The following is a 10,621-nucleotide window of genomic DNA, read 5'->3' as shown; positions in this document are numbered from 1 at the left end:
AAATTCAAGATCCTCCAATATTGGTAGTTTTGCTAAACAACTGAAATAAAACCAAGAAACTGCTGGACTCTGGATTCATTTAGTGTCTTACCCATTCACTTCACCTTTGGGTGTGGTTGCTAGGGCAACAGAGCCCACTTCTGACATGAAACAGTCTCTCTTTGAACATATTTGAGTTTGTCGCTGTCCCTTTAAGTTTCTTTGTTTGCTATTTGTTTTTTATTCTTCCCACTAACTACTTTCTTTTTTAGTGTGTTGTGTTACACCCATTCTGGGTCTCCTGAAATTTGCCCTGGGCTTGCCTTTTCTGATAACAAAACTGAAATAACAAACACATTTTTGTGGACTCTCCCCAGCTGTTGGCATTTGCTACTTGTTAATCTACAATCTATTGACATATGTTACAGTCCCTCACTAATTGTCCATCTACTGTTGTATTCGGGTCTGTTCTCTGTTTTTTCCTTTTTGAATTTACAGTGTCTTTGTCTTTCCTATATTTACCAAGACCAGCGGTTTGTTTTGTTTTTAGGCCCAGCCTGCCCTCTGCTCCTTTGTGTGAATTGAAGGCCGCTACAGTTGCAACATATGGCAAACAACTTTAATAGATAAAAGGTTTCACCTGACTCTATATTTTAGATGCATTGTCACCCACCAGAATAATGCATCCATTCATCCAGCTGTCTCTCATCAGGTTATACATTAAGTTAGGCTTTCTTCTTCCATATCCTTATCATCCAGGTCTTTGTGGTGGATCCCAATAGATTCCCAGCCCGATGGAATATAAAATTTATCCTCCTTACAGAGGAAAAAAAATTGCATCCACAATCCCATTTGCGGGTACACAGGCACTGCCCCAACCTCCATGCAACATCAAAGAGGAAGAAGTGTGTTGCATGAGACAGCCCAACAATATCCAGAGCCTTCAGTATCTCAGATTGAACCTCATCCACCCATTGTTACAATGGTCACTACCACCATTAATTCATTATCTATACCTCCTTATCCTTTGCAGGTTTGCATAAAGCCTATTAGGTGGATTGCAATCTGGTCAACAGTAACATTCACACACTAAAGACAACCATTTACACATATGGGCAATGTTGAGATGTCCAGAGTCAGAGTCCCTAGTTCAAACCCGAGACCCTCTTGCTGTGAGGCAACAATCTTAACCACTGCACCAGCATGCCAGCACCCAGCTTATCTTGTGGGTAACGTGAGGCTGGGAAGTGAAATGGTTAGAAAGGCATCCATCCATCCATCATCTTCAACCGCTTGTCCTCCACAGGGTCACAGGTGGCTGGCGTGGATCCCAGCTGACATTGGGGATGAGGCGGGGTACATCCTTTGGAGTGTGGGAGGAAGCCAGAGAACCTGGAGAAAACCAACCCGGACCAAGGGAGAACATGTAAACTCCACACTGAAGGGCCCCAGCCCGGATTCGATCCCTGAACCCTCTTGCTGTGAGGTGATGGTTAGAACGGCATCTACAATATCATTTCACTGTCTTAACATAATTTAGGGTTATCTCTGACTTTTCCCTTGGGTTGTGTGTTAGGTAGGATCCAGGTTATTTACTCCCTTTTGTATCTCAAATCTTCTCCGAGGCAAAAGCCACTTCATGTTCACCAATACATTGCTATAAATGCTCTGTCTTCAGACAGCTTAAAAGCTTTCTGGTCAATAGTGTATGTACAAACAATATCTTTTTGAAATAATTTTTTGACAGACTATTACATAAAGACATTTTGTGTGTCCCAATTGCCCCTTCTTATGACAGTAAGTGTACTTTCTGATCAATTAGTTTTCTTTCTGGATAAACTCTATCAAAACTCACAATAACAAATATAAAGTTATATTTTCAAACATCCTCAGTTCTTTCTTATATCTAAGTGTTTTTATTACTCCTAAAAAGGCAATATGTGCTAATTTCTTTTTCTTTTACACTTTTACACCTTGCATTCCTTTCTTATTTATTGTACATGAGCCATGTAAGCCATTCATAGTTGTACCGTAGTTTTAGTGTAGTGTGTGAAACAGATTTGAAAATTGGTATGTAGTTTATATTGTATATTGTTGGTATGCTGTGTACATTTAGGATAGAGCTGAACACTGGAATTATAAAATGTGTCACTTTCAGCATGCTACAGTAGATTTTTCCCAGTGAAGACCTATCTGGAACCATGTTTAAACCACAGTATTATGTCAAAACTGACATTTGTTGCAGATTATTACAATAATAATGTATTTGTAGTATAGCTTTTTGTGCGTGTGTGCAGCAGAGGATCATGAACAATAGTAGCTTAGCAAGCAAATGCACAAAGAATGGACATCGAAGGCCCGTATGTCAGTAGTACAGAAAGCTAACAAAGGGGGGAGAGTGGAAAGGCACAGTCTGCCACTTTGAGAAGCCGTTAGTCAGCAATAAAACTTAACAGTTAGACATGAGGGACCCGCCTGAAAGTCATTAAATCAGAACACAAGGTTATGTGTGTGTAGACTGAGAAATTCTTTATTATCATAGTGTGAATACTGCAGACTTCTTCATAGATAGTTGTCACTCACGTTCAACAGGACATTGGTATTGTACACAGTATTTTTGTAAACATAGTCCAGGAAAGCCAGGGTGCATTTATTCACATTCATATGTGACAAAGTAGCCCGGGGTTACACTGAAGAATATTTTTTCTAAATAGTTCATCTTAGCAGTACATCAAACACCATGTTATGACTGTGGACAGTTACGCATAAAATACTTTACATTCACGTTTTGTTATAAACAATTTGATAAATACAAGATTATACATAACAGAAGAATATATTTATATACTTTTTTTTATATCTTTTTAAATATTCCACATATATTTATTTTTTTCTTTGTGGCTTTATTCCTCTCAGTAAGGGTCTGTTATGATTCATGGTTAAAATTCAACTTTATTCCAATAAATAAAAAACAGAAACTGAATAAGATAATCAAAAACATTCCTACAACATAGTGGCACTTCTAAGGTGATGAAAATGTGGAACATCACAAGATATGTTTCAAATGAAAAAAATAATACATGTGTTATACATTTAAGTTATTATACAGTGCAGTGGAAGAGGCATTTGACATTTGTCACTCCTCCGTGTACTGTGAACTAACTCCACACACACACACACACACACACACACACACACACACACACACACACACACACACACACACACACACACACACACACACACACACACACACACACACACACACATTCTCTCTCCCTCTTTCTCTTGCTGTTTCTCTGGAGGAAAAGCCACATATATTCATCAGAAACACTGAACAGACAAAAAGATGTAAAGTAAAAATCACACAACAATACAAAACTGTTAACAGTTACGCCATTTGTTTTGCTGAACTTTTCATCTTCATTAAGCAGCCAGGCACTGACCAGGTTCAGCAGCCTTAGTCTTTCTTTGAGTTTAAGGCGTTGTTGTGAGTCTGGCCTTTCAAAGCATAAGAGGTGAATGAAGACTGCCTAAATCTTTGGAGTAATGAATGCATTATTCCCTTTTCTGTAACAGTATGTGACAAGCATTATATCAGGCCTGATATAATATAATCTTTACTAAGGAGCTTGACCTTGATGCACTGATGAACGCCAGCTGTTTGACATCAGTTTCAAACAACTGGGTCAAACCGAGAGATTCTCATCCTCAAACTGTGGCTTGATTTGGTAGGTTCCTGAGTCAACATAGTTTATTTCCTTTCCTCCAGTAAGGACTGACAAAAACATGAAGTGTCTCTATTGATAAGGCACTAACACAGATAAGCTGCTATGCCAACAGAACAGCAAGAACAGAGACTTTCTATCAATATTAATGTAATAATAACAAAAATCATAGGCCTAAATATAGCATTTTTGGGTCTCCTGTTGTTTTTGGTTTAATTTTAGTTTAGTTACTTCCAGGAGATAATAGTCACATACATGATTAATTAAAATAGTACTGTATATAAAAACATAATAATGTCCATGGGCAATTAACAGTACATCGTACCCATGGAGGGGCCCGGCCCTTATGAGCTAAAGCTGTTGTATGTTTTCAAACTATTAACAGGCCTAAATCTGAAATCAAAGTGCTTGAACAAAGGCCTTTGGGTAGTAAACGTACAGGGGAAAGTTTCAGGCTGCTGAGAGAGTCTGTCTGTCTGACCACTGGTGGCACACAGAAACTCCAAACACGACATATGGAAAATGGATGAGGGAATTCTGGAATTCTTCAGATGGCCAACCAATGCTTGAGCTGGAAGAAAACAATACAAATACAGTTGTTTTATGCTCATTTGTTGAATTTGTGAGCCACTCTTTAAAAGGCCAAGACCCCAAAGTACAATCTCTGTCTTTTTTCCTACTCTTCAAATTGTTAATTTTGATACATTAGCAGAAGTCAGTGCACAAACAAATTCACTAATCAAGATTAATTGCTGCCATTTAGCCAGTTCAAATGAACAATGTTAATGAAAAGCACAAACATTAGCCCTTACTGTAAACTGACGTATATTTCCTTCAGCCACCAAATGATGTTCATGTTCTGGAGTGATGCAATAGGCTATCCTCTGCAAAAAAAGCAATTACAACACATCATTCTCAACATTTCTCACAAAACAAGTGTATCCTCTCATATAGATGTAGATAAACCACACTTGCCCTTTTTCATATCTCAATACATATCTTCTTTTTTGTATTTGATTCTTAATTTCTTTCCTTTATAAATTAATAATTTTCACATGAGGCCACACAAACTCCTGGTTGTCCCTATCCATGGACCAAATCATTTCCGTAGAAGGAAGTCATAGCCACCCCAGGATGCCAAGCTTACAGGGAAGCATATCCCCACTGTGTGTCAGGTTCTGTGTTTTGGTTCCTGGGCAATGGGTGACAGAAAGGCCCACCTGGTTTGACTGTGGCTCAGCCACTTGGCTGACTGGATGAACAGAGGGATTTACAAGACTCCGGAGGCGACGTATCACTCTGAATGGTTTTTCGGTCATCAGATGATCACTAATACAGGGGAATGGCGCTCCGTTGTTTTTCAAATTGACAAATACAGAATAGTTGCAGTTTGATTTAAGGTGGCCTGTATGATTCACAATGTCAACTTCAGGCATGGGCTCTTCCTAGTCACCAGGGGCACTTGAGGTCTGACCAAGTTAGAGTTGTTACTTGCATAAATTCTCGGAGACATCCGTCTATCCAGCTGACTGTGCTGATGAGGATGCCTGACACACCAGCTTGTACTGGGTGATGTCAGACAATCCATATTAGGACAGAAAAATTATTATTCTATTATCTCTCTGCTGCAAGGGTCCGGAAATCAATTTAGTCAATGACTGACCTGGACCAGATTAAACAATCGCCTCCTTGCCAGAGGTAGCGTGGTTGAACACCTTCCAGAGACCATCAGAGAAGGCCATTAAAGAAGAACAGAGTTCAGACTGCTTCTCCCACTTGGTGCTACCCCAGTGCAAAGCCTGACCCGTGACCTCTCAGTGGGATTTGGGCTACAGTTTGAAGATCAAAGAGCAAAGGATAAAAAAGTTTGGGCAGGGGGACTGATAGGCAAAGGAGCAGCTGGCTTCCGGCTGGCAAGGGTGAGCAGCTTGATCTGCTTGTCATGCATGTGCTTGTCATGTTGTGCAGAAGATTCCTGGAGTGCCCCCATCATGGGGGTGAGATGTTGCTCATGCCAGTGCAGTGCACAAGCTTATGCTGCTATCTTCCACCTGAGAGTCTTAGAGTCTGTTGGGGTTCATTTTTCATTGTACTGTAATGCTCACTGACACAAAACAGGCACCCATAAGCATTACTCTTAAACAATCAAGGTGAGTAACAAAGTCCAAAAGATGTATTCTAGTAAAAAGCCAGGGTCTAAACCAGAAGGACATTCAAAGAAGGCAAGCTTAACCAACAGGCATCAGGCAACGACAGTTAGTGAAATGACAAACCAGGCAGATTACTGAATGAGTACTGGAGGATCAAGGAGGGATGGATAGAGGCAGAGCAATCAAATCTAACATCGGACATTAGTAAGAGTCATTATGGACTTTATCTCTGGCAAAATATCCCAATGCTTTTTTGAATTAGTTATTGGAAATAATTTATGTCCTGAGAATCTGAGGAGAATCCTAAACCCTGGGTACCAACAGGAAATGCCAATGGGATGTGATAATTGTTACAGTAGAGTGAAGCTGACACTGTTTGACTGCTGAGAGATGAAAATAGTTCTCCAGTGCTTTGATGATAGTTAACATAAACTCTCAAGGCTTTGAATCGATCATTTAATTTGTGTCTGTGTTCTCACGGTGCTAGTGCCATCAAGCTATTATTAAAAAACAATTTCACTCCTAAATCACATGCTATTTTTAAGATCTGTTTGAAAGAGGAACATACTCTATGCCCACAATCACAATTGTACTGTTTATCAGTGCACAGGTGTAAGATCCTATTTTATTTGCACCACAACTGTTCTCACTATGGTCATGGGTCATTCGTAATACTTTTTACTGTATTCCCTCCTCTTCAATGATCATTCTGGCACTAATTTAAGTCAATGTATACGTTTTGACACTTACCTGTTTGAATGTTCCTGGTAAGCTGAAGAATTTGTATATGGCATAGCAGGGGACACACATCATGGAGGACATGGCCACACCCCAGCCAACTACGTTTGACCACTGAGGAAAGACGTATTCATCATACTTCAGGCCTGACGATGTCAAGGTACTGGCTATTACAACAAACTGTGAAAGCAAGAAGATAGAGACACATAAGGAGGTTTACATCTATTTGTATTAGTGTCACTTGAAGTATCTGCATTCTGCCACTAAGGCAGGCCAAACCCACCGTTCATCTGAACACAATGCCCACATTGCCATGATACAGACATAGGATAAGGTAGACCTTGAGTAAAATAGGTAAAGTATCCCTTTAATAATAATAATTTCAGTGCACATCGATCTACAAGAAAAGGTTGGATGATGTGAAACACAATTGGAAGGGTGTGGTGTTTTCTCAATGGTGCATGATGAAAACATAACTATTCCACTCCCTTTAAGGTTTTTAGAGTACAAAAGTGTGTTTACAGGGGACAGTATCTTATATACAGATATATATCGGTAAATATTGGTAATATATTGTTACATTTGTCCCTTCACTAACAATAGAGAATGACAAATAGTTGGTTTACAGAGAACATCACAAATAGGCACAGTGTTCAGATGAAGGACCACCAACACTGCTACTACACTGCTAACAATGCGAGTGGATTGTGCTGTTTACAGCTGTTCAAACTGATCTAATTGGGGGAAATAACATGAGCTACTTTCGAGTCCCAAAAGTTGTTAAACACAAAGGGGCAGAGTTTAAAAAACTAACTGCAAAATGGCAGCAGTCCTAGATTCAAAACCTCCGTCTAAAGTCTGGGGGAGTCTTACAATGCTTGTCTATGCAGTGACTACTTCATGAAAGGTAAGGCTATAAAAAGCTAACAAACCTCAGCTAAAACTGTCAAATACAAAACAAGGTGGCGATTTCAACCACCTATGGATATCACAGGAAACATCGATAGCTATAGCTAGATACATCTGCAATATTGCAGTGTTAGCTATCGGAAGCTATCAACAGCTGCTATCTACATAGCATACACTATAACGTATCTACTCATAGCATATCTCAGGAAAAACAAGATGGCAGTTGATCAATGTGTCTTTGGTACAGAGATCATTGACCCATCCACACACAAAATAATTGGAGGCTTCCAGGTTATTGTAAGCCTTCATCTGGCTATCCATATAGTAGGAGGTCTGGAGAACAAGGTAGTTGGCGATGTCAATCGCAAATCGGCCAAATGGAAAGAAAATTCCCCTTTCTTGAGTTGATGTGGATCATATGCAATATTTTTTAACATACTTTCATGATGACTGCTCTTTGTAGGCTCCTGTGTTTTCACATATTCACTATCCATTGCTCAGTTTTCACTTCTTGCCCTCCGTTTGGAATTTGCGCATCAAAATAGTCATGTGAATGCAAACAAGATATTTTCCTGTATGCAGCCCTTGTAACTACTACAAGTAGTCCAGTGGAGGGTGTAGACAGCCATTTGAAATAGAGGAAGCATATGACTGGCTTCACCCTCCCCTGGACAGCAGTGGACACAGCCATGTGCTTGCTCTGATGCACATAGTGTGTAAGCTACTAATTTCCTCTGCCAGTGAAGACCTACCCAGGAGGCACACTAAGTTCAAACTTTCCCCCATGATCCAACTTTTCCTCTGGGTACAAGCAAGAATCACTTCTGCCCCTGTGTGCCACCCAATATATTATATTACTTTATAATAAGAATTGCAACCCTATTGATTCCAATAGGGTTGCAATTCTTATTCTATGTTAACTCACTGTATCATTGACATGCAAACTAAGATATTTACTACATGCTGAATTATACCTTCATACAGTGTGCAGGCTTTTGTGAATGACATCAGACATTAAACTAGTTTGATTAATGTGTCTTTGTTATACGCCCAATGTAACTACTTCATTGTTTTTTATTATTCTTACCAGCAGAAAGGCTGGGCTGACAAATTTCCAGCACAACCTCCAGTAGAGTCCTGGCTTGAAGCCCATCATTCGCTCAATATCTTCGCTGAAGCGGTCCACACCTGGAGTGAGCACAAAGATTTGACATTAATCACAACTTGTTGATTGTTCCAGAAAATTACACTGAGTATACAATGTAAGTTACAATCACGCCTAATTTTCTGATTATATTTCTGATCAAGGTGTTGATCGTTTTTACATCGCTGAGTCTGAAAACAGGCGGCTTCTATTAACTTGACCTGCTGTCTCCTTCTTTGTCTCCTTCAATATATTTTTGTTACTGTGAGAGTTGGTGAGTGGATAAGATCTTTCAGTTTTATCTTGCTAATTTCATTTTAATTTTTTAACGTGATTACAAATTGACTGATGTTGCTAATATAATTTTGTAATAGAATAAGACTAGATATATCAATAAAGCAATTAAACAGAGTAAAGTAGTGTAGAATTTCATACCGTAGAACCATGACACTCCAATGGCCTCGATCAACACACCAAATAGTATAGAAGTCCCAGCTGCATACTTATCCAACAGGGTCAGTACATAGATCCCACCCTACAGAGAGGGAAAGAGGAAGAGAAAGTTTAGTGTGTGTGTGTGCGGTATATAAATCTTTGCCTTTGAAGATAAGTAGACCCTTGTGTGCAGTCAATAAGCAATGGCCTCTCAGACTTAATACTGTAAATGCTTGTTTTCCTGTTTGAGGTAACTTAAGTGCACTTTGATTTGTTGACGTGTGAGCATAGAGAAGCCTCACATGGACAATTCAGGGATTTTGTGTGTATCATAGATTTTGTACAATGAAATCTTTGGTTTGTAGTGGTACAATCTGTATCCTGTACCACAGAACTAGCATGTGAAAGGCATCATTTACTACACAATAATTTAATTGATTAGATGACAGGAAGAAAATATGTGAGCCACTGACATAATACCTTTTCTGTCTCTAAAGTCTGTATTTCTCTGATCGTTTCTCTTTGGTGCTGATGCCATGTGAATGAATAGGAACTCCGGAGAAAATGAAAAATTTGTTTTCTGGATACAGCTTTAACTCAATTCTACGCAATAGCATTTTTGATCAATTCTTTGGAACAGTTTGCTGAAAACTTTCCTGTGATGACATTAGGCTACATCATAAGACTCCCAGGCACCAATCACATGCAGTACAAAGTAACATTATGTAAGTATTTTACCTTAAAATAACAGCTTCATCGTGATGCTACACTGACTTTTTATAGGGAGAATGGTGCCTCTGTCATGACGAGATGCCGAGTAATGCTAACTGCTAACTGTAGCCATCATGTCAGCTAACATTAGTTAGCTCAGGTTGCTGTGCTGCCGGGACTGGGAGCTCTGAGCAAACAATTCTTACACTCATGTATCATGTTTAAGCATTACAGGCCATGTCTACTTAGGTATAACAAAAAATTGAAATATTTTATAAGAATAGTTCTTGCTGTGAGACAGCCAATTGAGTAGTGTAGGTTGTTCTTTGTACAGTAGGGTGTTTGTGCATTGCTGAGAATAATACAATCAAAAACATTATATCAGCAATTGTACAATTAATCGTCATGGAACTTTGAAATAGGGCTGGGCAATATGCTCAAAATCTTTAATCTTGATACAAGTAATATCATATCTTATCACAATATAGCACATTTTCTAATTTCATAAATTAATAGCCTATATGAAATAACCATATATTTAACATGGAAGTACAGAATATTTTCTAATTTTATTAAGAACTTTAGTGCGAAATTAATATTACAATTTTGTTTACATGCATGCACACAAATAGTGTGATGTTAAAGCCAAACCGCAATCTGCAAATGATATTCCCTCAGAGTCAGTATGTGCTTATTATCAATACAGACCACGGAATTGCATATCATGATATCTCAAATATGATTTAATCTCAATACAATTCCATTGAAAGATGATAAACTATCATATTGAATTATCACCCAGCCCTACTTTGAAACCTGATACTGAC

General features: G+C 38.8%; 1 protein-coding gene across 1 annotated transcript in view; it reads right to left on the bottom strand.

The window, feature by feature from the left end:
- Positions 1-2,665: 2,665 nt before the first annotated feature.
- The window catches only part of slc6a2 (solute carrier family 6 member 2), a 30,564-nt gene continuing 22,608 nt past the window's right edge, over positions 2,666-10,621 (bottom strand). Inside the window, exons 11-15 of the mRNA XM_083925148.1 lie at positions 9,084-9,183; positions 8,592-8,692; positions 6,608-6,775; positions 4,520-4,591; positions 2,666-4,278 (exon numbers count right to left, since the gene is read on the bottom strand). Coding sequence (XP_083781274.1) covers positions 4,255-4,278; positions 4,520-4,591; positions 6,608-6,775; positions 8,592-8,692; positions 9,084-9,183 — 465 coding nt within the window. The 3' untranslated portion in view covers positions 2,666-4,254. The remainder of the gene's footprint in view (positions 4,279-4,519; positions 4,592-6,607; positions 6,776-8,591; positions 8,693-9,083; positions 9,184-10,621) is intronic.

The sequence above is a fragment of the Echiichthys vipera genome, assembly GCF_963691815.1.
Source record: "Echiichthys vipera genome assembly, chromosome: 1".
NCBI lineage: Eukaryota > Metazoa > Chordata > Actinopteri > Perciformes > Trachinidae > Echiichthys > Echiichthys vipera.
Note: the sequence above shows the minus strand (reverse complement) of the source record. Positions and strands in the feature narration are given on the sequence as shown.